Consider the following 27,250-nt stretch of genomic DNA (forward strand, 5'->3'; position numbering starts at 1 on the left):
GCCCTTCCTCAAGTTCTCAGCGCAAGGCCGGGGTCTGGTCCCCGAGGTTGTATGGATACTAATGGTCCTGCGACAGACACCAGAGGAATAGAAGTTGTCACCACTTTATTCCCACACAAGACTTGGGGGCACAACAGCAACGAGAGTGAGCTGGGACTTAGTAGCAAGGAGTCCCCGAAGCAGGCTACAGCTGTCTGCCGTACAAGTAGAGTTCTAAGAACATCAGAAAGGAGGAACTCCAGTGTAACTCAGTACTGTGAGTACTTCACTACGAGCGCTAAGGAGGGAGACGTTCAGAAAAGGCACATATGTTGGTGGAGTGTTGGAACGGAGTACTTCATCTTGTCTGGAGGTTGGCTGAGCCCCTGACCTGGAGGACACGGCACCGAGGCAGGCACCTGTATGCACAACAGACTGTGAGTAAAGCTTTGGAACTACATGCCCTGGTATCCTCCACTTATTCCTGCGCCAACACACTCAGCACTGCTACATCGCAGTGCCTGACACTGCACCATCTATGTCTCCTCCCTACCTCCTCACCTACACTGCCCTGGGAATACTGCCCTACCTGTGGAGGGCTACAACATCATTGCTGCACCACACCATCTGTCCCAGAGGAGCTGTCTGCAGCGTCGACTTAACATCTTCATTACCGAACACCACAGGTGGCGTCACGAATCATTCACTAATAAACTTTAATCATCATCCACACGTTCAACATCTTCCCCTTTTACAATGGACGCCCAGGGCCACGGACCGGGTCACAGCTGCCGTGACATCTCCCATTGAAACCCACGGGCCCGGTACCAAGTACTCCATGGCCCTGGCACGGGGCGATCCACATATATCACAGTTAGGTGATGAATTTTAGACACCTATGGCAATAGGACCGAATGAAAAACCTGAATTCAATGATTAAGACTTGTGCCCCAAAACTTTGGTCTCTATAATGTATTTTACTATAGTATCATCACAATGATAGTGTGCATATGTGAAAACTATTGGAGATATAATTTTATGTCAATCATTTATATCCTATTTGGGATGAGATTATAAAAATCCTTCCTTTGTGCAGCTGGAACAGGACACCTAGCTCAGCAGAGGGTCAAGCCTCAAAAGGCTGTGAGTGACAGATCTCACACCTTTAGCCAGCTAAACTCAGAACAAAAGGCTTCCTTGCAAAATGGATACCCTGTGATTGAACTGCTTTGTTGAGTCAGCTAAAATTTCATAAGGAGAATATGGACTTATTCTAGGTCCTGGTTACACACCAGTTACACTTTTGAGATCTTTGGAATGGACTGAATGCCTTTTAGGGTCTCGATTGGTTTTAGAAGTACAGGGTGGAGAGATATGTAGAATAGCTGGTAGGAGCCAGGTAGCAAAACTGTGTTTGGTCTTAACGCATAGCAAAGGCCCGGCCAGATCCGATGGCTGCAAAACCGCATCTTAGGACCATTCATTAATGAGTTATGACCCATCTTAAGTTTTGCAGTTTTTAGCTGCTAGAGGCAAGGGGAGGGCATTTAGGGTCAGCCCAGAGGGCAATATAGGAGTGACCCAAAGAGAATAAAAGCTAGTGCAAGGCCATGTGGTCTCTGTCCCTCTGTTATGTCCCTGTCCCTGTCCCTCGGTTCAAATTGAAACTAGGGGCCACATCGAGCAATGTGATGTGAAGGACCTAGGAACCAGCTGGTAGCCTATGCCCCCCTGCGTCCCAGCACACACATGATTTAACATCAAACTAGTAATTTACATAATCCATCTGCTAATTTCTTTTGTACTACCACTGTTATATTTGCATATCTGACGACTGTATATGTATAACCATTGTGTATAAAGTGCATTGTCTAGTGTGCCCTTAAGGCAATTAAATATATAATTTAGCCTTGGTATGCTCTTTTATCTCAAAATCCACGAATCCACATGTTCGTTTCTCGGTTCATCTTTCCATGATATCGGGGTGGTTTCTGGCTTGATATAATCCCGTTAATGGACCGGGCTCATATTTAACAAGGAACTCGTGGTGGTCCTACCAGGCTAGCAGTGCTCTGTTTCACTGGTGCTAGTGAAAGGGGCCTCTCAGCCTGTCAAGGTTATGAGCGAGTGTGGTGCCACGTCAGTGACTACGTGGGCTACATCCTCTTACTCCTCGTGCCTCCCTGGGCCCATGTGAACAGGTAGTGTCTGTTGAAAACTGTGCCAAGCTGCCATTATGTATCCCCAGGTGTTGCGGAACATCACGTTGGTGCAATTGGGGAGACCGTACTATGTGATCTTTCTGACGTAATAGTGACGTCAGGTGGGGTGCCGACGGGCGGGTTCATCACCGCATATAAACATTTTTATACTGTAATTTTATAGTAATTATATAATTATGTACAGTAGACTTTTTAGATAACCCCTAAAAAAATTCCCCCCTTTGATCACTCTTACTCCCATTCTTTCATATTGTCCTCAAAAGAGGTAAAGTATTCTACAATTCTATAGTTTTGCCTGTCAACATGCCAGCATCTTTCTGTAGGCTGAAATAATTTTATTAGGACTTCTGTGAAAACGACAATTCTTGATTCTGATGTTTTGTGGGAATGTTTTGACCAGGCTCCAAAAATCAATGAGTAGTAGGAATCAATGATATAGACCGATTGCAATCCATGCATGTGTTGTGGCTGTCGAACAGCCATGAGATATGCAGCCGCGGGGACTCAAACATATTTTTCAAGCACGCCGAAGACACTCACTTAGCACATGAGAATGCTCGAATAACACCTTATCAGAACACGTTCGCTCATCACTAATTATGATGTAATGATATACTGCAGCTCATGTCAAGTCTACTGGTTGGGTAGTATGGCTTATATATTGGGACCAAGGACAATCATGTAAGGCTGAGGCTACACAGCGACTTTAGCCATAATACAGATCACGCTGATACAGACCATGCTGCGACCCCTATGGTACTGCTACTGACCAAACCAAGTTGTAAAAAAACTAGACGCAATTGGATTTTTTGTAATAAGCTTGTTGTGGCGGTACCCTATGGGTTGCAAATCGAATCATTCACTTGTACTGTGCCGCGACGTAGCAGCTACACATGACCATCTTTACCCTCACGACCGATATGTGTTGCGGTCAAAGTGACTGTGGTAGCCCCCTGTCTGATGCTTTGACAAAGTAATTTGAAGGAGAAAAAAGGAAGTTTTGAAGGGTTTATGGAAAATTACAGTAGGACTAAAATATGAACTAATCTATAAAATTCTATTGACATTTTTAAGGAAGCCAGTTTGTAAGGTGAAATACTTTATTATCTATAAGAATCTAAGGCATTCGGTAATCGGGATCTCTCCGAATTTGCATTCTGAATATAAATGGCCTCTTTTTGGATTTTCAGTGCTTCAAAAAGCCTAATGGGATTAAAGCTGCGAGTGGAGTTATATCTAGAGACTCTGATCCAGAGGAGGATGGTTTGGTGACCAGGTCCTCTTCCCTCTGTACCCGTCTATCATTGTTAGTTTATTTGCTGTAAGGTATATCTGTATTTAGTATGTAACCCCTCCTCACCATGGAATCAATGGTGCTGTATAAGGAAATAATAATAATCTATTAGAAAATATACTTGTCGTCCTCATATGATACCTCAAACCAAGCAGATCTAAAACATTTAGCACAAATTTATTAGAGTATTTATAGACATCTGAAAATGTTATCTACTGTGTATAAGTGATAATCTTGGTGACCCTTCCCTGCCTCCATAGGTGATATGTACCAGGTTCATGTTGCCATCTACAATACTACAGAAATGTAGCACTTCAGTTCTCTGCCACTTACAAGGATGAAGAAGATTACCAATGAGTCTGATGAAGAGAAATTATCATCGATCCACGAGATAGGTGATAGCTGATAGATTGGTTGGTGTCTCACTGTTGGGACCAATTAGCAGAATGATCAAAATGCAGCGGGACAGCACATGCCTGACCACCGCGCCTTTCAATCTCTATGGGGTGCCGGAAGAAAAAGAAAATGATTGTTGCGTTCAATAGTCCCATAGGGAATGAAAGGAGCGACGGTTGGGCATGTGCACTCCTGCTCCATACTACCAGGGATAAAAGTGCCCTGTTCTCCTAATTGGTCCTAGCAGTCAGACTTCCATTGAGCTGTATGTTATCACCTATCCCACAGATAGGTAAAAACTTCTCTTTACCCAAAAAGATGGGCTTTGTGGGATTGACTCACAGGTCAGTAAATGACAAGTCTACCACATGCACCTGACCAATATAAAGTTATACCAAGCGTTGCTCACCATCACTGTTCTCCTAGTGAATCAGTAATTCTCTGTATCTTTATGTCAAAATATCTCCCACATTGTTTTCTTGCCTGTTACATGCAGGGTGTCTGTCAACAGTTATTGCTTCTCCATCGAGGATTCAGGTGGTACGGGTTCTTCAGGGCAATGTTCTCTGGCAAAATGCATGAAAAATAGCCCTCCTCTAGAGGAAAGAGCTCTGTCTCTCTGGTGCCACCACCTTATTCTATCCATAATCAAGTCATGATATAAGCAATACCAACTTTCTTAGTATCTCACAATTCCATCATTAAGTGGGCAATGAGCTAATGTGCAGATATGCAATCTGGACATATTTCAGGCTTTTAATGAAGCGTAATATAAAAAAATAATACTCACTATTGGGCTGGCATTGATGTAGTCAGAGTGGTCATGGCTGGTCTCTCCCTTCAGGATGATTCTGTTGTGGTCATCTGTTAGGACAAAAAGAATAATATTATTAGGTTCTGTCCTGTGTAGGCCCTTTATCCTTACACACAGAGTATGGCAAGAAATGACTCGCCTCTGTCAGGGATTAACTGGATGCCATATCCTGGGTGTCGAGATGGGGAGAGCAGGGGGGACAGGGTAACAGTAAGAACAAAGATGAAGATGAGGGTAATGATATGAATATATATCTTTTTTTTTTTTTAAAGCTAGCTTTCCTTGGACAATTCTTTTATCGTTTGCATAATATTCACAGAAACGATTTTTCACTGAAGGATATGCTTTCATAACATCAGCATTTCTGTTGTTGCTAGAAGAATTAATGTCGGCATACAGATGATTAAGTACAAATCTGTTCAGACTCCAGCCCGCCGGATCATCTGTTTCTGCCGGATACGGTGCAGGAGAGGGAGAGGGAAAGAGAGTCTTCGCGCATGCGCTCTGCAAAAAAGCGGTCCGGCGCTGTCAAAAAACGTTGCATGGAACGTTTTTTTGCAGACGCCGGACAGGCATTTTTTGCCGTTTCCGGCTAAAGCCGGACACGCCGCATGGCCATCAGGCGCAATGCGGCGATAATGTAAGTCTATGGGAAAAAAGCCGGATCCAGTGGCAGCAGGCGCCGGATCCGGTTTTTCCATTTTTCGCCGCATCGCGCCTGATGCTTCAAAACGGAAATGTGAAAGTAGCCTAAGGCAGTTGACCTCCAGAAGAGTAATTTTGAGATCCTGTGCTATGTATGATTTCAAATACTGTTATGTTCTTAAATGGCAAAGGGGCTTTGGTCATGTGTGCGACTACTATCCCTGCACGCCAATTAGAAACATCCAAGGCTTTAACCGCATTGGCAAAAATGTCATATTTTTGGCTATTTTCTGCCTGGACATAAAAGTTGATTTAACAATGATACTTACATGCGACCACCGAGAGAGAACGGTTCTTTGCAGCATTCTCCTGCTTCTGCGCGATGTTTGTTGCAGTAATGTCTGCTTGATATGCACATAGAGCTTCCCATTCTTTCTCCAGGCGATTCTTATTCTTCAAGTGATCTTCCATATAAGACTAGAAGGAAACAAAAAAATAAAAGATTTCAACCTTAAAACTTACATAATGTTGTTTTTGTTCTCATTTAAAAATATAGCTCTATGACATACACAAATACATAACAATTTTACAACTGAGAGGTGGCAGCAGGACTTTAGTAGGTAATGCTTGGAGGTGAGCGGAGTTCAACATTTATTCTGGCCTCTTTTATGCATTTACTTTTTACAAACCTTTTTTTTCTGTTTGTTTTCCCTGTTATTTAAAGATACCCCAATGGGCACATGTCTAAAAACCACATCAGTAACATGTTGTGTTTTGAAAAAAAACAAAAAAAACTGGTAAAAGACAGAAATGCAACAACAGTTGATTAGAGCCTGAATTATATTTCCCATTGGTTTTAGGCCACATTCACATGTTCAGTATTCGGTCAGTATTTTACATCAGTATTTATAAGCCTAAACCAGGAGATCAACAATCAGAGGAAAAGTATAATAGAAACATGTCACCACTTATGGATTTATCACCCACTCCTGGTTTTGGCTTACAAATACCGATGTAAACTACTGACCAAATACTGAGCGTGTGAACCTGGCGTGAAGCTAACTTCTGTCCGCCAAAGCTCCTAACACCGTGGTCTTTTTTCTCTAAAATATTCTCTAAGATTGGAACCACGCTTGGAATTTTGGAATCAGTAAAAAAGTAATGGAAAATTTAAAAGGACAGACAAACTTTTTCTTCTTGTTGAATCTAAAAACTGCATAAAAAAAATTACAAGTGTGATTTCAGACCAAAGAAAGTGTCTTAAGAAAGTGGTCTTCAATTACGTTAAAATCTGCGTTCCCGGCTCATTGCATAAACATGTCAGATGCATCTAGCCCACCATCAGTCACAAAATACTCCAAAAATACCTAGAGGGCTTGATATATTGTAATCAAGGGTAAATGCCAGTTGGTATCTTTTGTATCTCTTCAAAGAACCTGCTGTTTGATAATTTGTGACCACAGCATGACATGGCCCTGGTGGAAGTTGAGTACTGTGCCCTTTCTATTAACTGAACGAAGAAATGTCTAATTAGAATATTTGATTGGTAAATACATTCATAGTACCCTCGAATGCCACTTACAGTACTGATTTTAATTATGTTTCAATTAGGTTCTTAGACATGATGAATACTGATGACTGTGACAAGAGCTGGCACTGTCTGGAGGAGTGCAGTCACAAATAGCATACAAGACAGATTTTTCTGGGCGTCACCACACGGTTAAAAAAAGGAAGAAGGTCCTAGAATTCTTGCACTGAAACATTTATTTTTCTAATTAAATAAAATAAGTTTGTTCTGTAAGTTTGGGAACAGATTATTATTTCTATCGGTTTATGGGACACTTGTAGCTTTGGATCCATTTCCATTGTGACTAGCACTTTTTTGTGGTCGTAATGCACATTGTCAGTCCATCTTTTTAATTGAAGTCACTTTTGTTATCTTTTTTTTTTTTATAAATTAACTTGAACATTAGATCTATTTTTTGCTTTATTATCATACCGCCGAACAAAAAGTGATGCACAAAATAGTACCGCACACTGTATTTTGACCCCCTTGGTGAGGTACCGTCTCATGCATTGTGTCTATTTCTCAAAGCACAAAATTCAGGGCGTCTTTTGGAAAACGGGTCTCATTTGGGACATCCAGAGAACACTGAATTTTTTTGTCATGCAGACATACAGCATATAGCAATTTTTCTTTTAGATTATAGTATATATGGCCCATTAAAAGACATTAAAGGGAGTCTGTCACTCCCAAAATCCATTTTAAATGGGCTATACAATCTTTTTAGCCTCTATAACAACCATACTAACACTGTGCCTGAGAAAGTAACTTTAAATAGGAATCTGTCAGCAGGATTTAGCTATTTAATCTGAGAGCAGCATAATGTAGGGGACGTGTCACTTGTAATCTCAATACAATCAGTGTTTTATGCGCACATTCTTCTTTTTATGCACATTCTTCAATATATACCAAAAGGATGTATAAAAACCAGAACAGAAAAACGGGACAAAACCCAGCCTGTAAAAACAAGGTCAAAAACTTCCATCACTTTACTTTACTATGATGAACTGTTGTTTTTGTTTATTTTAGTTGATTGATTTTTGTTCTTTGTGTTTCTAACAGTTTCTCTTATATCTGTTATTTGAAAATATGAGAAATCCTGCCAGTGTATTAAATGAAGCAGAAGAAATGTAAGGGTTAAGCTGAATCAATCAATGGTTCTTATAAAATGGTTCAAATGCAGCAGCTTTTAATTAACTCCACATTACCACACAGATGGCTCAGTGAAAAGACTGTACCATATTAACGGATTTTTGGTGACACAGAAATATCCAAGAAATCTGGCTTTGTAACAGCTGATAGCAAAAGCTGACAACTGAGTATAAGAGCAGAAACCCACTTTTCTGCCCCCTCTGTTGTTTTGTGTCATTGAGCAAATGGCGCAGTGGATCCTTTTACAATATTTGCTGGAAGCCATCACAGTCACATATTTGTGAATAACTGGGACTTTATTATAACAGTATAACAGCATAGTAGTATAAGGCCGGCATCACACTAGCGAAAAAAACAGACGAGTGCTATGCGATAAGAAATTGAATAGCACTCGGACCAATGTTAACCCCTTTACCCCCAAGGGTGGTTTGCACGTTCATGACCGGGCCAATTTTTACAATTCTGACCACTGTCCCCTTATGAGTTAATAACTCTGGAATGCTTCCATGGATCCCGGTGATTCTGACATTGTTTTCTCGTGACATATTGTACTTCATGCTAGTGGTAAAATTTCATTCATATAACTTGAGTTTATTTGTGAAAAAAAATGAAATTTGGCAAAAATTTCGCAATTTTCCAACTTTGAATTTTTATGCCCTTAAAGCACAGAGATACGGCATACAAAAAACTTAATAAGTAACATTTCACATATAAACACTTTACATCAGCACAATTTTGGAACCAAAATTTTTTTGTTAGGAAGTTATAAGGGTTAAAAGTTGACCAGCAATTTCTCATTTTTGCAACACCATTTTATTTTTACGGACCACATCACATTTCATTCAGGTGCGTCACAGGAATTTTTTGAATGTTTAAAAAAAAAAGAAAATTTAACTTTTATTGTGCAATTTGTCCTGAGTACGCTGATACCCCATATGTGGGTGTAAACGACTATTTGGGCGCATGACAGAGCTTGGAAATGAAGCAGTGCCATTTGACTTTTTTGGCTGGAAATGAGATCGGACGCAATTTCGCGTTTGGAAAGCCCCTGATGTACCTAAACAGTGGAATCCCCCACAAGTGACCCAATTTTGGAAACTAGACCCCCAAAGGAACTTATCTAGATGTTTGGTGAGCACTTTGAACCCCAAAGGGCTTCACAGAAATTTATAACGCCCGGGCATGAAAATAAAAAAATAATATTTTTTCCACAAACATCTTTTAGTCCCCAATTTTTTTATTTTCCCAAGGGTAACAGGAGAAATTGAACCCCAAAAGTTGTTGTCCAATTTGTCCTGAGTACGCTGATACCCCATATGTGGGAGAAAACTACTGTACGGGCACATGTCGGGGCTCGGAAGGGAAGTAGTGACGTTTTGGAAAGCAGACTTTGATGGAATGGTCTCTGGGGGTAATGTTGCCTTTGGAGAGCCCCTGATGTACCTAAACAGTGGAATCCCCCACAAGTGACCCCATTTTGGAAACTAGACCCCCCACGGAACTTATCTAGATGTGTGGTGAGCACTTTGAACCCCCAAGTGCTTCACAAAAGTTTATAACGCCAGGGCGTGAAAATAAAAAAATCATATTTTTTTCCCACAAAAATGATTTTTTTGCCCCCAATTTTTTAATTTCCTAAGGATCAAAGGAGAAATTGGACCCCAAAAGTTGCTTTGCAATTTGTCCTGAGTAGGCCGATACCCCATATGTGGTGGTAAAACACTGTTTGGGCGCAAGGCAGAGCTTGGAAGGGAAGGAGCACCATTTGACTTTTTCAAAGCAGAATTGGCTGGAATTGAGATCAGACGTCATGTTGCGTTTGGAGAGCACCTGATGTGCCCAAACAGTGGAAACTCCCAATTCTAACTCCAACCCGAACCCCAACATACCCCTAACCCTATTCTCAGCCCTAACCCTAGCCCTAGCCCTAACTATAACCCTAGCCCTAACCCTAACCCTAATGGAAAAATGGAAATAAATATATTTTTTTAATTTTATTATTTTTCCCTAACTAAGGGGGTGATAATGGGGGGTTTGATTTACTATTTATGGCAGGTTTTTATGTTTGGCAGCTGTCATATGCTTTTATTGTAAAAATAGTTTTTGCATCACCACATTTTGAAAGCTATAATTTTTCCATATTTTGACCCACCGAGTCATATGAGGTCTTATTTTTTGCGGGACGAGTTGATGTTTTTATTGGTGCCATTTTCGGTTTCGTGACTTTTTTGATCGCTTTTTATTCCGATTTTTGGGACGCAGAATGAACAAAAACCAGCATTTCAAGAAATTCTTTTGGGGGGGTGCGTTTACACCGTTCCGCGTGCGGTAAAATTGATAAAGCGGTTTTATTCTTCGGGTCAGTACAATTACAGCGATACCTCATATATGTCATTTTTTTATGTTTTGGTGCTTTTATGCAATGAAAACAATTTTATATAAAAAATAATTATTTTTGCATCGTTTTATTCTGCGAGCTATAACTTTTTAATTTTTTCGCTGATGACGCTGTGTCATGGCTTGTTTTTTGCGGGACAAGATGACGTTTTCAGTGGTACCATGGTTATTTATATCCATCTTTTTGATTGCGCGTTATTGCACTTTTTGTTCGGCAGTATGATAATAAAGCATTATTTTTTGCTTTGCTTTTTATTTTTATTTTTAAGGGGTTCGCTAAAGGGGTTAACTAATGGGACAGTTTTATACGGCGGGTCACTACGGACGGGGCGATACTAAATATGTGTACTTTTATTGTTTTGTTTTTTTTATTTCCAAAAAATGAATTTATTAGGGAATATTTTTTAAAATTTATTTAGCGATTTTTTATAAATTATTTTTACACTTTTTTTAAATTTAATTACATTGTCCCAGGGGGGACATAACTGTCATGTGTCAGATCGCTGATCTGACACATCACACAGCGCTGTGACAGATCAGCAATCTGACACAGGCGCTGCACAAGGCTTCCTCATGCCTGCGCTCTGCAGAGTTAAGGCCCCCTTCACATGTCTGTATAACACACCTATATGAAAAACCGGTACCGGTGTCATCAGTGTTTTGCATCAGCATGTTTTCAATCGGTGGGTCAGTTTTTACCAGTATTTACCAATATTTTTCCAGTATGGATAAAGGAATAAATTACAAACAAAGTGTCACCTATACTTTGCAAAGTTATACACACGCATGCCATCCATGTGCTGTACGTGTCTTTCACGGCCCCATAGACTTGTATTGACCCTTGTCATCCGTGCTGCCGGAAAAAAAAACGGACATGTATCTGTGCCTTTTGCACCGACACACGGTCCATGTAAAACTACGGACATGTGTATAGCAACATAGGTTATAATGGGTATGTGTAGTATCTATGAAGAAAAAAACTGCAAAAAACAGCAGATACACCTACTGGTAACACGGACGTGTTCAGGAGGGCTTAAATGTAATAAACCAGAGACAACTTGCAAAAGTGGACTAACTGATGGGATAAAAGGGCCTAACTATTGGATGGGACTTCGCCACTTTACAAGTGAGGCTCAGTGGTAGAATAAAATAAAGCTGACAGTGGAAATGAATACTTTCTATACTGATCCAATGAGAATCAAATTTAAGCCGGGGTCAGACTTGCGAGAAACTCGCACGAGTCTCGCACGTCAATACCCGGCACTGCCACCGGTACTCGGACCGAAGCGTTCAGCTGCATAGAAATAAATGCAGCTGAACGCTCCGGTCTGAGTGCTGACGGTAGTGCCGGGTATTGATGTGCGAGACTCGTCCGAGTTTCTAGCAAGTCTGACCCTGGCCTTAATATTGTATTCCCATCTCCAAGATCCTATCCCAATATGTAGTAGGGGTAATAATAATAATATTAGCAAATACCTCCAATTAGTAATGTAGCACAGTTTTTCTGATTCACTATGTCTCTTTCTTCAATGCAGGACCTTAGAGATCCATGGCTACGACCACTGATATAGTGAAAGATAGATGACAGTGGTTGTAACTAGTGAGGAGCAAACGTTCAGGGATAAGGTATTATCTGACCAAACCAAACAGGCAATCCCTGCATGTGTTGCGGCTGTCGAACAGCCGTGAGACATGCAGCCATGGAGACTCAATCATAGTATTCGAGCATGCCAAAGATACTCTATTAGTACAAGAGTATGCTTGGATAACACCTTTTCCCAGCAAGCTCACTCATCACTAGTCAGGACCTTAGGTATGCAAGGTTATGTAGGAAATGTACTACAGTTTTTCTGATTCCATAGGTCCCTTTCCTCATGGGCAGGCATTGCAGGACCTAGGGAATCAGAAAAACTATACTACATTTCTAATTGGAGGTATTTGCTAATATTATTATTATTACACCTACTACATATTGGGATAGGATCGTGGAGATGGGATTACCCCTTTTTTTACGTAATTGAATATCTGTTTCATGATGATATTGTATATGCAGTGTCCAACAATATTGTTTGTACAGTTCTATTTTGACCCTTTATGAGGCCATTATTTGACACTGTTTATTGGTATTTTTTATTCTTTCTACTGTGGTATTATTTTGCACTGCATAGCCATTTTATATGTTCAACATACCGTATATTGTGAGTAGGAAAGAAGCCTGTATATAATATTTCTAAAAAGTTATTTTCTAAGAAGACTCCTTCTCACTAATGTGTAACAACATCGTTTATTGTTAAAAATGATTACTTTAATTTGATCAACAAATTAGATTAGTGCGTGACAAACACTTTTATCCATTTTATTTTCACCAGCTGCCAAGGTGGTATATAAAATCTCTGTGAGATGCCATACTGCACCCTACCAGGATTACTGACACTGCTTCTCTGGTGGTTTTTCCTCAGGACAAAAAAGCTTCCAAATCCAAAAGATTCCAAACCAAGACCCTAGTCAGTAGCCAGTGTTTGTTGTGCTGTGTTTTTTCCATCAACAGTACATAGACCCATTATAGTCTAGGGGGTCATTCACACATACAAATTTTCATGCAGCACGATGATCCACATGAAAAAAAAAACATTCCTACTGTAGGCCAAAATGGGTTGGCAAAAACAATGGACAACATGTGGATGCCACGCTTCATTATTAGACTGATACCCAAATACTACAACTGAATGCAACAAAGAAGAACCAGGTTTTTGAGTTAAGGTGGATGCAGATTGCATTTACTCGGGCTTGGACTGGACAACGGGAGAACAGGAAAATCCTCCGGTGAGCCCCTATGCAAGAGTGGCCACCACCATCTCATATAAGCAGTAGTTGGCACTATATACATGAATCACTATGTACAGACAGAGGCAGCATCTTACCCAGTTCATTCTTATATAAATTTGAGGGTAATGTCACATTTGCATGTAGCTAAAAATTGGGGTCCTGGAGTTGGTTACTGGGTGGGCCCTTGGTACACCAGTCTGACACTGAATTTACTAATATTGTGTCAATAAAAACACAGACATATTGCTTTGCTGATAACTCTGTGAATCATTTTAATATACTGTGATTACATTTTTTTTTTACCATTTTTAAACCCTTCTCCCCTTGAAATACTTTCTTGAATTCAGGCTTTATGCAAATAGCAGGAGTACAGCTCTGAACAACATCCAAGAGTGGCAAAAGCTCTGTAGTAAGAAGCCAAGAAGAATCTGTTATTTGTATGAGGCGTAATCCAAAAAAGGCATTCAGTAAGCCTGAATTCATACGTCTGTGTTATGAGGTCCGTCAGATGAAAATACTTGACCTAATCTTGGGTCTCTTGATCCAAACTAACAGCTTCATACATGGCTTCAAGGCTGTAAGTTCAGGTCAGGAGACCCACAGTGGCTTGATATTGCGGCCCGACCATGCACCATGGTATGACAGATAAGGAGAACCACAGTCTATATTGCTAAAGATCTTTTTAAAATTTTATTTAGATACAAAATTACAATCACAATTAAGAAAAAAAATAACAGACAAAAATTAAGGGTACATGTACAGATCAGTGATTAGATCCCAAGGTGTGTGGGTCAAGGATTAGCTCTGGATACAATAATATTGATACTAGCCAAACAGACCAGGAATCCGTCAAATATTACACTTAAGTATAGCCATGAAAGACATATTCATGAAAGAGGGACCTCTAAAATTCAATTATCAATGCAATATGTTGCCCAAATGGATAACGTATGATTAGTTCTAGTATAATCATAGATGTCAGTCAATTGTCATTTGCTTAAAGGAGCCCTATATTCAGACATAGTATGTTTAACAAAAGTAATTTCGTATAAGGTATTTACTTATTGTATGCCCCCTGAGGAAGCGACATTAAAGCGAAACATGCATTGGGGAACATGGCCGAGGTACAGGCAGGACAAATACAATGGGTATAGATCCAGGTTTATGAAGCAGATCACCTTTTGGTACTGTGATCTGCTCCTTTGCAGCCCACAAAGTTTTTCGAGGCGTTCAAAACCCTGAGTTTTTTAAGCCGAAATTGCATCACTGCAGGAAACACTTTTTTGAGGGAAGTTTTTGGTGGAGTATTTCATTTCATGAAGTGTTTCCTAAAGCAGCTTTTATGATAGTTGCACACCTTATAGACGCCAGAATACGAGTATAAATTTTGGTATAAAAGGATGACTTAGGAAAACGATGATGGTATTTTTCCTGAAGTGTGTTTTTTCCCCTTCTTAGTCGATTTTGCAGCAGCTTTGCCACAAGCATTTTTTTTACTTTCCCTTTTTTTATCATTTCAAATATATTAATATTATTGTATTTTGCAAGCCACCTGAAGAATAGACCGTTCGCTTCTTTTTAGCAGCTTCAAAACTTTTGAACCCTAAAGAGGTTTAAAAAAAGTTACAAAAGACTGGATGTATGCAAGTTGCTTTGACGTTGCTGGTTACATGGCCACATGTCAATTATTTATACTTTTTTTAGCACTTGCAAAAAAAGCTCCGCACGTAAAAAGCAAACAGGATTTCCCATAAAAAAGAGTTGGAATAGTTTCCCTAGAATTTTTGAAGATATTTTTGAGGAGCATTTTGAAGAGGATCCACTAAAAAAAAAAATCCTCAAAAAACTCTGCACACACCTTTTCCAGTGGTCAAAAGCAACAAGTTTTTTTAAGTAGTGAGTGACCACTTCTGGAAACGCTGACTTTCTTTGTTCCAAAGCATTTTGTTAATGTTTTGTTTTGTTGACATTTCTGGAAGTATGTTGTTAATGTTTTCTTGGGTGTTTTATATGAACGCTCTATTTAGCATTTTTTAAAGCATTTCAGTGGAAGATTTTTCCTAAATCTATTAAGCAATGAAAAAAACACCAGTGTTTTCAGAGGCAAAAATACCTAAAAATAAGACACTCTTTTTGGCCTTCCCATTGATTTCTATGGTAAAGAATGGAGCGGTTTCATAGCAAAAAATTCCAGAAGAATTGACGTAATTTGTTTTAAGTTTTTGGCTAGCCTGAAGTGATTAAAAGACGCTCAAAAGATGGAACATGTGAACACCAAGCATTTTCAATAGAAATTTCTAGGAAGATTTTTGGGGCGTTTTGTGCTTTTTCAGGAGTTTCTTAAGCTACGTTGAGCTTTTGGTGAGTTGTTGATAATGCAGATTTTGTGCACCATTTCTGCACCTATTAAGTAAAATAGGTTACCTGCATTTTTCCGAAAACACATAGCGTAAAAAACTCAACAAAAACTTATCGAGGGAACATAGCCTTAGGAACGGAGCTGTGCCATAAGCACTGGAAAAAAACCCATTGTGAACATAGCTGAAGGTTATGACCCACACAATGTTTTTGGCAAACCATAAAATAAATGTTACCTCTTACTCACTGGATACTAAAGAGCTCATGAGTAGAAAAACACTGATATTAAAGAGGTTACATACACTTTTTTATGTTGCAAAAAAAATATAGCTATAATTGCCAATTCTTCTCTTTGTTCTTGACTTTTTAAAAAATTTAAAAATCAATGTTGATGAGACACACAATGTCACATAAGAAAATGTCTTTAGCATACTGTATATGTCAGGCAGAATGTGAAAAATGCCCCCGGATCCCTGCACTCAGGTGTTACTCTTCCTTTCGCACCATGCATAGGGTATGTCAGAAGAATAAAAACATATGCTGTGATGTCCCCAAATATTTCTATGGACCAGAATATGTCAGAGGAATGTCTTTCTAGCATAAGTTATACAAGTTACCATCCAGATATTTTTTTTGCTACAATAAATAATGTAGAAGTACAGTATATAGTTTATCGTTCATAATAACGCGAACCCCTTCCCACCATATTTAGTCATATAAATGCCAGTGCTTTGAACAGACTGGAAACATATAAAGCCTCTGATTTCATGGACCTTGTATGGCCCGCAATGCCTTGACTTACCGTGGATCTCCCAACCATAACTTACAGCCTCATTGACACATATATGAGGTTGTACGTTCAGTTTGAGAGATCTGTGGTCAGTCCAGGAATGTAAGAACTATGAAATACGTGAACCCGGCCTTAGGATGGCTCCACGTTGTTATTGTTAAACACTTGGCCCATATAGCTCCGAGCACACACTATATGGTGGATGTACAGTACATATAGTGCTCCACTGACCAAGTGTATACCAATAGAGTATCCTGTTTTTATAATGTAAAGTTTCACATGGTAGACCTCAATTTTCCTTGCAGAGGCCAACAGTAAGAATGTTTGTGTTTTTTTTTCACATGAAGTCCTAAGGGATATAGACATATACCACTGTGTCATACTGTATATTGGAGCCTTCCATAGGAGGTATGCAGTGGCAAATACTCCAGACTTACCTTTAAGGGAAGATTTAATCAGTACATGAACACAGACTTAGATGTAAATAACTGTTTATCAATTGATAGAAATTGATGATGACCAAAAGGGCTGATAAAGCTGCTGCTTGCCTTCAAAGTAACAATAAAAGAAAATGGTAGCAACTTGACCAACAACTGCTCCCAAAAAGTTGTGGTGAATGACTGCTACTCCGAATAGTCTCCGGTTAGTCCTCATTCACACATCAGTGAAAAAATGGTACTGGTGTCATCAGTGTGCCTACAGTCTATGGTCCGTGTGTCCGTTTTTACTATCACTGTATCATCAGAGTTTTTTTACGGATGGATAAATGAATAAATTGCAATGTTAAATACGGATGGCACACGTTTGTCATCTGTGTGCTGTACATGTTTTACACTGACCCATAGTCTCAGGGTGGAACATAAATTACCTGTACAAGTACATAAATGACCAACTACAAAAGTATGGTCAAAAGCTGTTTCATGTAAAATCCCATCAACAGTCAAGTGGGAGAATGAAGGTTCAATCTCTAGAGGAATCAAGACTTTTATGCCATGAGAACTATGAATTGGTGGAAACGCCAACTTCAATAGCTGGTCACAACGGGAAATGTTAATTGTTTAATAAAGGCTTAAATGTTTTTTTTTCTTTAAAGAAAAAACCATGTACACCTATGTTCATGTATAAAATTCTTGTTTATCCAGTTAATAGACACCCGGGATCACTAGGGCTAAATCTGCTCTTTTAGGGCAGACTTGTTCATACATTATGACTTTTAGGGCAGACTTGTTCATGCTTCCTTACATACTTTCCAATCCCTTGGTTAAACTTGACAGACATGTCTTTTTTCAACTATGCTAACTACAGCCGTGGCCAAAAGTTTTGAAACTGACAAAAATTTTGGTTGTCACAAGAAAGTCCAGCAAGTGCCACGACGGTCTCCTAAACAGGATTCAGTTATGGGACTGGTTCAGCAGCAGTGCAGAGCTTGCTCTGCAATGACAGCAGGTAGGTATTAGTGTACCTGCATGAACAGGGAGGCAAAGGCTTTTGGAGGGTCACAAGTAAGTTACTTCACTCCAAGCAAAAAAAAAACCATGAAGGACAGATTGAAATTTTGCAGATAGTACAGGCATGGACTGCAGAGGACGATTTGGGACATCTGGAAAAATGATTGTCGGAGAAGAATAGATGAGCGCTACAATGAATCTTATGTCATGCCAACAGTACATCTTGAGACCCACTAATGTGTAGGGCTGCTTTTCATCCAAGGAAGTTGGCTTTCTCACAAGTTTGTTTAAGAACACTGCTATGAATAAAGTATGGTATCTAAACATACTCCAAGAGAAACTGCTCCCAACGATGGAGAAATTCGATAATGAATAATGCTTTTTACAGCATGATGGAGCACTATGTCACAAGGTAAAAGTGATACCTAATTGTGAATCCAAGCCAAGTCCTGAAATCTCATTGATAGCCTGTGGTCAATCCTCAACAAGCGGATGGACAAACAAAAACACAGAAATTGTAATCAACTCCAAGCACTGATTAGGCAAGAACGGATTGTCATCAGTCAGGATTTGGCCCAGAAGCTGATATCCAGCTGCCAGGGAAAATAGCAGAAGTTTTGAAAAATGAAAGTCAACACCGGAATGATTGAGCCTTTGTAAATTAATTTGATGTATTAGTCAATAAAAATTTAAAAAAATGATGAAATGATGATAATTGTTGTTCAGTAACCATAGGAACCTCTGACTAAAGATCTAAAAACAAAAAAAGCAGCAAACTTTCTAAAATCCCCAAATTGTGCCAGTCTCAAAACTTTTGACCATGACTTACATTGCTATGTAATCAACACTGACAAACGGTAAGGATCAATTGACACCATTTCCTGGGTGTATGGTCGCCAATGTGGACATGTAGACTTTAAAGACAAATAGTATGCCAAGATTATCTATTTGGCATACTGCTAATTAAACTGTACTGAAAAGTATATGTGAGTGCTGATATAATCACACCAATAACCAAACCAAAATCTTACACCAGGTTGGTGCTGGTATCTCCAGTGACTAAGGCTATGGTCTGATGGAGGATTTTTAAAGAGCTCAAAAATGACAAGTTTTTCAAGCAGAAAATGTTTCAGTAAGTGCATCTTTTGTGGGGGAGAGTTTATTTTCCTAAAGTAAATTTTGAAGATTTTTTTTTTCCCTGAACTGCTTCTGCAGTCTTTTGACTCGGAGCAATTCCAGGAGGAAACCACCTCAAAAGAAGTGAATTACACTGTTGTCCAGTTTTCTTTCAAACTTAAGGAAAAAAAACATTACAAAACTGAACATATGAACATTGATATGAAGAGTAAGAGTTTTTCAAGCATTTTTTAAAGTGGTTTTTGGAGTAAATCTATGACCGACCGCCCCCCCCCCCAAAAAAAAAGAAAGACCTAAAAATATAATCTATCTATCCTAATGATGGTCTTTCCATAAGTATTTATGGACTTAGCTGAATGTAGTATATGCCTGGTAAAGCTCCTACTTAACATTTGGATAGGCCCTCTGACATGTATGTGCACACCATTGATTTCATTTTATAGGAATGTCCGCCACACAAAATGCCAAAATTAAAAAATATACTTTGTTACTGATATGGGTGATAATGGTGGACAGATGTCACAATATCAATTAAAACTGTGGACACTGCTGGACATATACTTTATGAGCGCCAGATAGTAGTCAACACTGGTATGTGCACATGGTCTTTCTAAGGCCGGCGTCACACTGGCGAGAAATACGGACAAGTGTTATGCGAAAAAAAATCGCATTGCACTCATCCCAATGTTACTCTATGGGGCAGCTCCCATCCTCTGATTTTTCTCGCCTGTTTTCTACCGGCTGAGAAAATCGCAGCATGCTGCGATTGTCAGCGACTCTCGGCCGAGAGACGCCAATGCAACTCTATGGGTGCGAGAAAAAAGCGGATTACACACGGACTACAAGTGTGACTTGCGAGAAATACGCACCGGTGTCCTTTAACAAAAGCTGGCAATTCATTTTGCGATACAGTAAAATCACACTGACATGTTAAAGAATAGATATAGACATATAGAATACATATATATACATATACACATATATAAACGTCATTGAGACACATATATATACAGTATATGTTTATAGTTCATAGAGTTCTACATAGCATAACAGCCACTAAATCAATTGCCGGCTTCAGTAAAATCATTACAAAACCTGACATGAAATGACACATGGTTTACATACAGTAATCCATTTAATTTCATTCAGTTTCTATAAAATGTGCCTTTTCTGGCACTTAGCCTCTCTATTCCCATTGCCTTTAGCGGTGGCTCATGGGTTAATAATCATGGGTTAATGTCACCTTGCTATTGAAAGGTGACATTAAGCCGGGTTAATAATGGAGAGGTGTCAATAAGACACCTAGCCATTATTAATCTTATAGTATTAAAGGGTTAAAAAAGACACACACATATTAATTAAAAATTATTTTAATTAAATAATCACAAAAAGTTTTTTGACCAAATTTATTATTCTGCTAATCCAACAGAATCCCTTGTTGTCCTGTAAAAAAAAACAAAAAATAAAAAAACAACAATATCCATACCTCTCTGTCGTTCAGTCAGGTCCCCCGCTGCAATCATCACAAGGGGTTAACTAGTTTAAAACAGGGACCAGTGCTAATGCTACCGGCCCCGCTGTAAAACACTGCAGAATTAATTAAATTATGTCTGCGCAGGTGCCCCGGCTGACCGGAGATGAACTAATAAGCGTGGGAAAGTTTCTGAACTTTTTCCCATGCCCCTGAGTTCACCTTAGGTCAGCCGGGGACTCCGCGCAGCCTCAGTGACTACCACTGATGTCACTGAGGCTGCGCGGAGTCCCCGGCTGACCGGAAGTGAACTGACAGTGTGGGAAAGCATTCAGAAACTTTCCCATGCTTATTAGTTCATCCCCGGTCAGCTGGGGTGCCTGCACAGAGATGAATTCATTCATTCTGCAGTGGTTTACAGAGGGGCCGGTAGCATTAGCACTGGTCCCTGTTGTAAACTAGTTAACCCCTTGTGATGGATTGCAGCGGGGAACCTGACTGAACGGCAGAGAGGTATGGATATTGTTGGTTTTTTGTTTTTGTTTTTTTTTCTGGGACAACAAGGGATTCTGTTGGATTAGCAGAATAATAAATTTGGTCAAAAACTTTGCGTGATTATTTAATTAAAAGAATTTTTAATTAATGTGTTTGTCTTTTTTAACCCTTTAATACTATAGGATTAATAATGGATAGGTGTCTTATTGACACCTCTCCATTATTAACCCGGCTTAATGTCACCTTTCAATAGCAAGGTGACATTAACCCATGATTATTAACCCATGAGCCACTGCTAAAGGCAATGGGAATAGAGAGGTTAAGTGACAGAAAAGGCACATTTTATAGATGCACCTTTTCTGGGGTGGCTGGGGGCAGATTTTTTTAGCCGGGGGGGGGGCAAAAACAATGGCTAGGCTCTAGGCCATTAATATCTGCCCTCACTCACTGGCTTTCCCTCTCTGGCAGAGAAATTACTGATGGAGCCCATGCAACTTTTTTAACGAATTTACCCGTTAATTTAACACCTACATGTCCAAAATTTTACACATATACCCTAATCTAAATATTAGTCAAAGACATAAAAAACTAAATAAAATGAAATGGTTTTACTGTATGTAAACCATATGTCATTTCATGCCGGGTTTTGTAATGATTTTACAGAAGTCGGCAATTGATTTAGCAGCTATTATGCTATGTAGAACTCTATGAAATATAAATATATATAAATATATATATGTATATATATATATATATATATATACACACACACACGTGTGGGTGTCTTAATGACATGTATATGTAAATATATATATGTATTCTATGTATATAAATCTATTCTTTCGTTTGTATTTTAACCTGTCATTGAAATCCATTATATGCCCATTTTGTAAGCCGGCGAGAAAATGTCATCATACGGATGCCATACGGATGTCACATGGATGCTTAGATGCGAGAAAATCGCATCTTCGCATGACAATAGGATGACATACGGATCACTGTTTATGAAACATTTGTGCGATTATGGTCTGTGAAAAATGGACCGTATTTTTATACGTTGTATGTGACTCCAGCCTAACTATAGAAATTACAATGACCCATACATTATTCTTGTAACCGCTGTAGCCAGTCACTGGTCTCAGCAGTCATAGGCTATGTTCACATGTTGCTTTTTCTGATGTGCCTTTTCCTGCTTTTTTATGCAAATTTTAAGCTGTTTAATCACAAATGAAGTCCTAAATATTTTCCAACCCCTAATTATATGGGATACATCCCCTCAAAATACAATGAATCACACAATAGGTTCCTACAAACTAGGCAACACTAAGGGATGCTGATAAAAATATTTTTTTTATTCAAATAAATTAAAACAATTAAAAAGAAATGGTACTGAATTTACAAAAAATCAGAGACATCATGCCATAGAGTACCAACAGTGCAAAACAAGCCGTAAAAAACAGCAATTTCAAAAGATAAGAAAATGATTGAACCCGCTACAAGAATAGCACAATTCAAGAGCAGTAAACAAAGGATCAATGAACCTAACACTACAAATATGGCGTTATGTAAACATATACCCCTATCCTAGACTAAAGTGCAAAGGTGCTCACCTAAGAAGTAAATATAGCTATGACGCTTAACATGAAGAAATGTGATTATGAAAGGGCTAAATTAATCCCTATATAGAATGCATGGCGGTGTAATCAATCATGAAACATATAAAAGGCTAAAAGTCATTACCAGTGTAATGCATATGGAGATCCTGGCGTCCCTGCTGACCCGACGCGCGTTTCGATATCCTTCTTCGGGAGGCGAAGAAAGATATCGAAACGCGCATGTTCATGTTAGGCGTCATAGCTATATTTACTTTTTAGGTGAGCACCTTTGCACTTTAGTCTAGGATAGGGGTATATGTCTACATAACCCCATATTTGTAGTGTTAGGTTCATTGATCCTTTGTTTACTACACATGAATTGTGCTATTCTTGTAGTGGGTTCAATCATTTTCTTATCTTGTGAAATTGCTGTTTTTTTACGGCTTGTTTTGCACTGTTGGTACTCTATGGCATGATGTCTCTGATTTTTTGTAAATTCAGTACCATTTCTTTTTAATTGTTTTAATTTATTTGAATAAAAAAATATATTTTTATCATCATCCCTTAGTGTTGCCTAGTTTGTAGGAACCTATTGTGTGATTCATCAAATTTTAAGCTGTGTTATATAGTACCAGCAAAGTCTGAGGTTTCAGAATCATGCACACACATTGTTTTTTATCCTGATTTGTAAAACTGCTGTGTTTTTGAAAACTGCAGCATGTCACTACTTTCAGCATTTTGTCACTGTTTTTGCAGCATTGTTTCACTCATAGGAAACAATGAGTAAGTGCAAAAACGCAGTAAAAACATATCTGGTTTTGCTGTGTTTTTAGTGAAAAAAAAGCAGGTACAGCAGTATGTGAAACCTATTTATTTTTGTGATTTTCCCAAGTTTAAACCATAATGTCTTGGTCTCCTCACCTGAGAATGGCTGCTAGGATTAGTACAGTCTAATTAAATTAGTGATGTGTTATCAGCAAATACTGGAGGAAAATTTGCAATCATCAGTCCGGAATCTGCGTATGGGACGTACTTGGACGTTCCAACATGACAACGATCCAAAACACAAGGTCTAGTCGACCTGTCATTGGCTACAGCAGAACAAAGTGAAGGTTCTGGACTGGCCATCTCAGTCTCCTGACCTCAGTATCATTGAGCCACTCTGGGGAGATCTCAAGCGCGCAGTTCATGCTAGACAGCCCAGAAATTTACAGGAACTGGAGGCTTTTTGCCAAGAAGAGTGGGCAGCTTTACCATCTGAGAAAATAACGAACCTCATCCACAACTACCACAAAAGACTTCACGCTGTCATTGATGTTAGATGGGGCAATACACGGTAATAAGAAATGGGGTATGTGAGCTTTTGATCGGGGTCATTTGGATGTTTTGGGTTGTCATTATGATTTAAAAAGAAAACACAGTAGTTTGACAATAAATGGCTTCACCCAACCACTAACCAGGAGTGGAGAAAAAGTTTTGGTGTTATCATTCATATTCTCTGAAAAAAGGTCAAGAAAGCAAAAATTCTGCCGGAGTATGTAAACTTTTGAGCACAAATGTATGTCTTGCATTGGTGACCTGTGTTCATACTTCTGTGGTGGAAGGAAAGCTGGACTTTGGGATCCTGAAAAACGCAACAAAAAAAACCCCACAGCAAACCCTGCTTTTTGTAAGAACCTTCTTTACTGCCAAGAGCGCAGGTTTTTCGATGAAGAAAAAAAACACAGCAAAAACGCAATGTGTGAACATAGCCTTAATCAATATACATGCAAAAATCAGCTCTGAGATCAGTGTTTGGCTGCAAAAGTTATGTAAATGCAAGTGATCAATGAGCGGGAGGTTAAAGAGATAAGTAGTGTTTTTTTTAATTATATTCACTGTTCTTGGCAAAATGAAAAAGTGTCAGAAAATTCATTACATAAAAAGCAGCGAGTAGTCAACTGATAAAACTTGATGACAATACGATAAAGCTCATTTTCAAAATCAACAATGTGTTGTCAATTTATACCATAGAAAGGCTCCTATTAAAATCTCTTGTAAACAGCATTATGCATGGGTTTGCTGATTTCTTGCACTTGCCAACGATAAACGTGCCATAATAATACAGTTTTCTTACACATATTTTAGGCTTTTCATACTCTATAAATGCCAGAGAATTATTTTGCTGCCCAACCCTACAGCTGGCAGTCACAAAATGACAGCAGGAGAAATAAAAACATCACAGGTGGATTTCCTTTTTTTAAGGGAAAAAAATAATTTTTCTTTACAATGTGAATAAAAAATGAAATTGAATTAGAAATGTTACTGAATGAGAGCTGTATTAACCTAAATCTCTGATCCAAACCCCTGCAAATCTAAGCATTAGTTGCCTACCAGAGAAACCTAAGCTAAATGCCAAAATCACATACATCCTCCCAGCAGAAGCCTAAGCACTCTACAAAATAGAGACGAGACCATAGGAAGCACATTGAAAATGTATTATGGTTTTGTGATGAAATCTAAAGAAAGAGTGCAATAGCCCAAGGGCCATCTCCACCTAAGCTCGTTCACTTTCAGGCTCTCACCAGATAACAATAAAAAAGTTTTAATATGTGACAGAAGAGATAACTGGGTTTATTGTTTCTAAAATTCTAAAAAATCCATGAGCTACCCTGATTCTGCTGCTCTTTTCTGTTTTGTGCTATGTCGCTCCATTGCCAAGATTTTCACATTTGTTGCATTTGGAGCACAGTATGTGAAATCTCTCCTCGCTGACCAACTGGGCATTTCTTCACAGTCTTCTCTCGGGAGGCGCCTTCATCCCTCCTTCCCATTCACAGCTTGGCAGATCATATAGAGGTCTAGCAGTCTCAGATGCTGCCAAGTGCATACCTTAAGAAAAGAGTTGCGGAAATGCCCAGTTGGCCTGCAATCAGAATTTTCACAAACTGCACTCCAAAGCAATAAATGTGAATATCTCTATGATAGAGTGACGTAGCACAAAATAGAAAAGAGCGAGAGGATCAGGGAAGCTCAGGGATTTTTGTATGGTGCTTACCTAATTTTTTTAGAATGTAATTTTCTTTTTAACTTTTCCTGGAGTCATACATTTTCTTTTGTTTCCACCAAGCATTTTTCAAAACCTAAGAGAAAAAAGCTCAAGAATCTCCCCATATAAACAGCCGAGTGGTTTTCCCATAGAAGCTAAACAATATTCCACAAGTTTTTGAAGTGATTTTATAAAGGGAGTCTGTCACCAAGTTTTAACCACCTAATCTAAAAGCAGCATAATATAGACACAGAGAGCCTGATTACAGCGATAGGTCACTTACTGGGCTGCTTGCTGTAGTTTTGATAAAATCACAGTTTTATCCGCAGGAGATTATCACAAGAGGACTAGTAAACCTACTGCCATGTAGACCTCGATATTCATGAGCTCTCTATAACCCACCACTGATTGATAGCTTTCAGCCTATGCACAGTGTGTACAGAAATATCAGTGGCATGGGCGGGGTTATACAGGGCTCAGCATTTAGAGAACTATTAGATCTGCAGCTGATATAACTGTGATTTTATCAAAACTACAGCGAGCAGAGCAGTAGACAGGGTCTCGCTCCCTACATCATGCTGCTCTCATATAGCTTAGCAAAAACATTTAGATATCCAGTGGTTTTTCCGAGGCATATTTTTGGTTACCCTACAGTTGCAATTTTGTGGTGGCTTTGCCACCAGCACTTTTTTTTTACATTGGGTCTCAATAATAGTGAAGCTGCCCAAATTATGGTCAGGTCACTGATTTTAACCACTTTGCCCCAACTTGAAGCCTCAAATGGTTATAAAAAGCTCTAATAGTTTGATCATATACACAGCAAGTTGTTTTGGCACTTCTGAGCATATGTTCATTCTTTTTAGAATTTTTCAGCACTTTTTCAGACTGGTTTTGGAACAGACCCACCTGATAAAGATGTTGTGTGCACATACCCTTAAGGCCTGTTTCACACTTCCGTTTTTTCAAATCCGTCAAAATCCGTTGTTTTCCGTAAAAAAATGGATCCGCCATTTTTTGCAGGATCCGTTTTTTTTTGTCCCATAGACTTCCATTACGGTTACCGCGGATCCGTCAAAAAAACGGATCCGTTTTTTTAAAAACGGATCCGTTTGCATCAGTTTCCGTCAAAAAAACGGAAACGGATCCGTTTGGCGGACACAATCACGGAAGTGTGAAACAGGCCTTAGGAGGATTTTGAGGAGGATCTGATACAGAAAACTGCTAAAAAAACACTGTGTGAGCATAGCCTTTTAAGCTTTAAGGGAGTTTTCCAGGCCGAGAATACATTTCTGCAATCCCGCTATGTGACAGCTAATTAACGAATCCTGACAGTGTATGCATGCAATTATTATTGTGTACGACTTTATTAATAATTACTTTACTAATAGATTTTTCCTAAATAATCCCTTTAAAATCTGAAGCCCTTTAGAAATCCGGATTATCAGATAGAGATTAACACTTCTGTGCCCAATCAGGAAATTAGCCATTTGCAGGGCTCAAATGCCGCATTAAAGAGTTAGCCACATTCTATAAATTACTAAACTTTTGTGGGTATATAGAGAGGGGCTGTTGCTCAGTAAATGCTGCTAATGTGTTCAAATTAACATTCTGAGATATTGACATACATCACTTAGAATAA

The 27,250-nt window shown here is 39.0% G+C and overlaps 1 protein-coding gene across 2 annotated transcripts in view; it reads right to left on the bottom strand.

The window, feature by feature from the left end:
• PTPRN2 (protein tyrosine phosphatase receptor type N2) overlaps nucleotides 1-27,250 on the bottom strand; it is a 1,309,069-nt gene that overhangs the window by 81,311 nt on the left and 1,200,508 nt on the right. For both annotated transcript variants that reach the window (XM_073581608.1, XM_073581607.1), the window contains 2 exons: nucleotides 5,680-5,827; nucleotides 4,682-4,755 (listed from right to left, as the gene is read on the bottom strand). In XM_073581608.1, the coding sequence (XP_073437709.1) occupies nucleotides 4,682-4,755; nucleotides 5,680-5,827 (222 nt within the window). The remainder of the gene's footprint in view (nucleotides 1-4,681; nucleotides 4,756-5,679; nucleotides 5,828-27,250) is intronic.

The sequence above is a fragment of the Dendrobates tinctorius genome, unplaced genomic scaffold (genome assembly GCF_039654945.1).
Source record: "Dendrobates tinctorius isolate UK_male_01 unplaced genomic scaffold, ASM3965494v1 ptg000070l, whole genome shotgun sequence".
Lineage (NCBI taxonomy): Eukaryota > Metazoa > Chordata > Amphibia > Anura > Dendrobatidae > Dendrobates > Dendrobates tinctorius.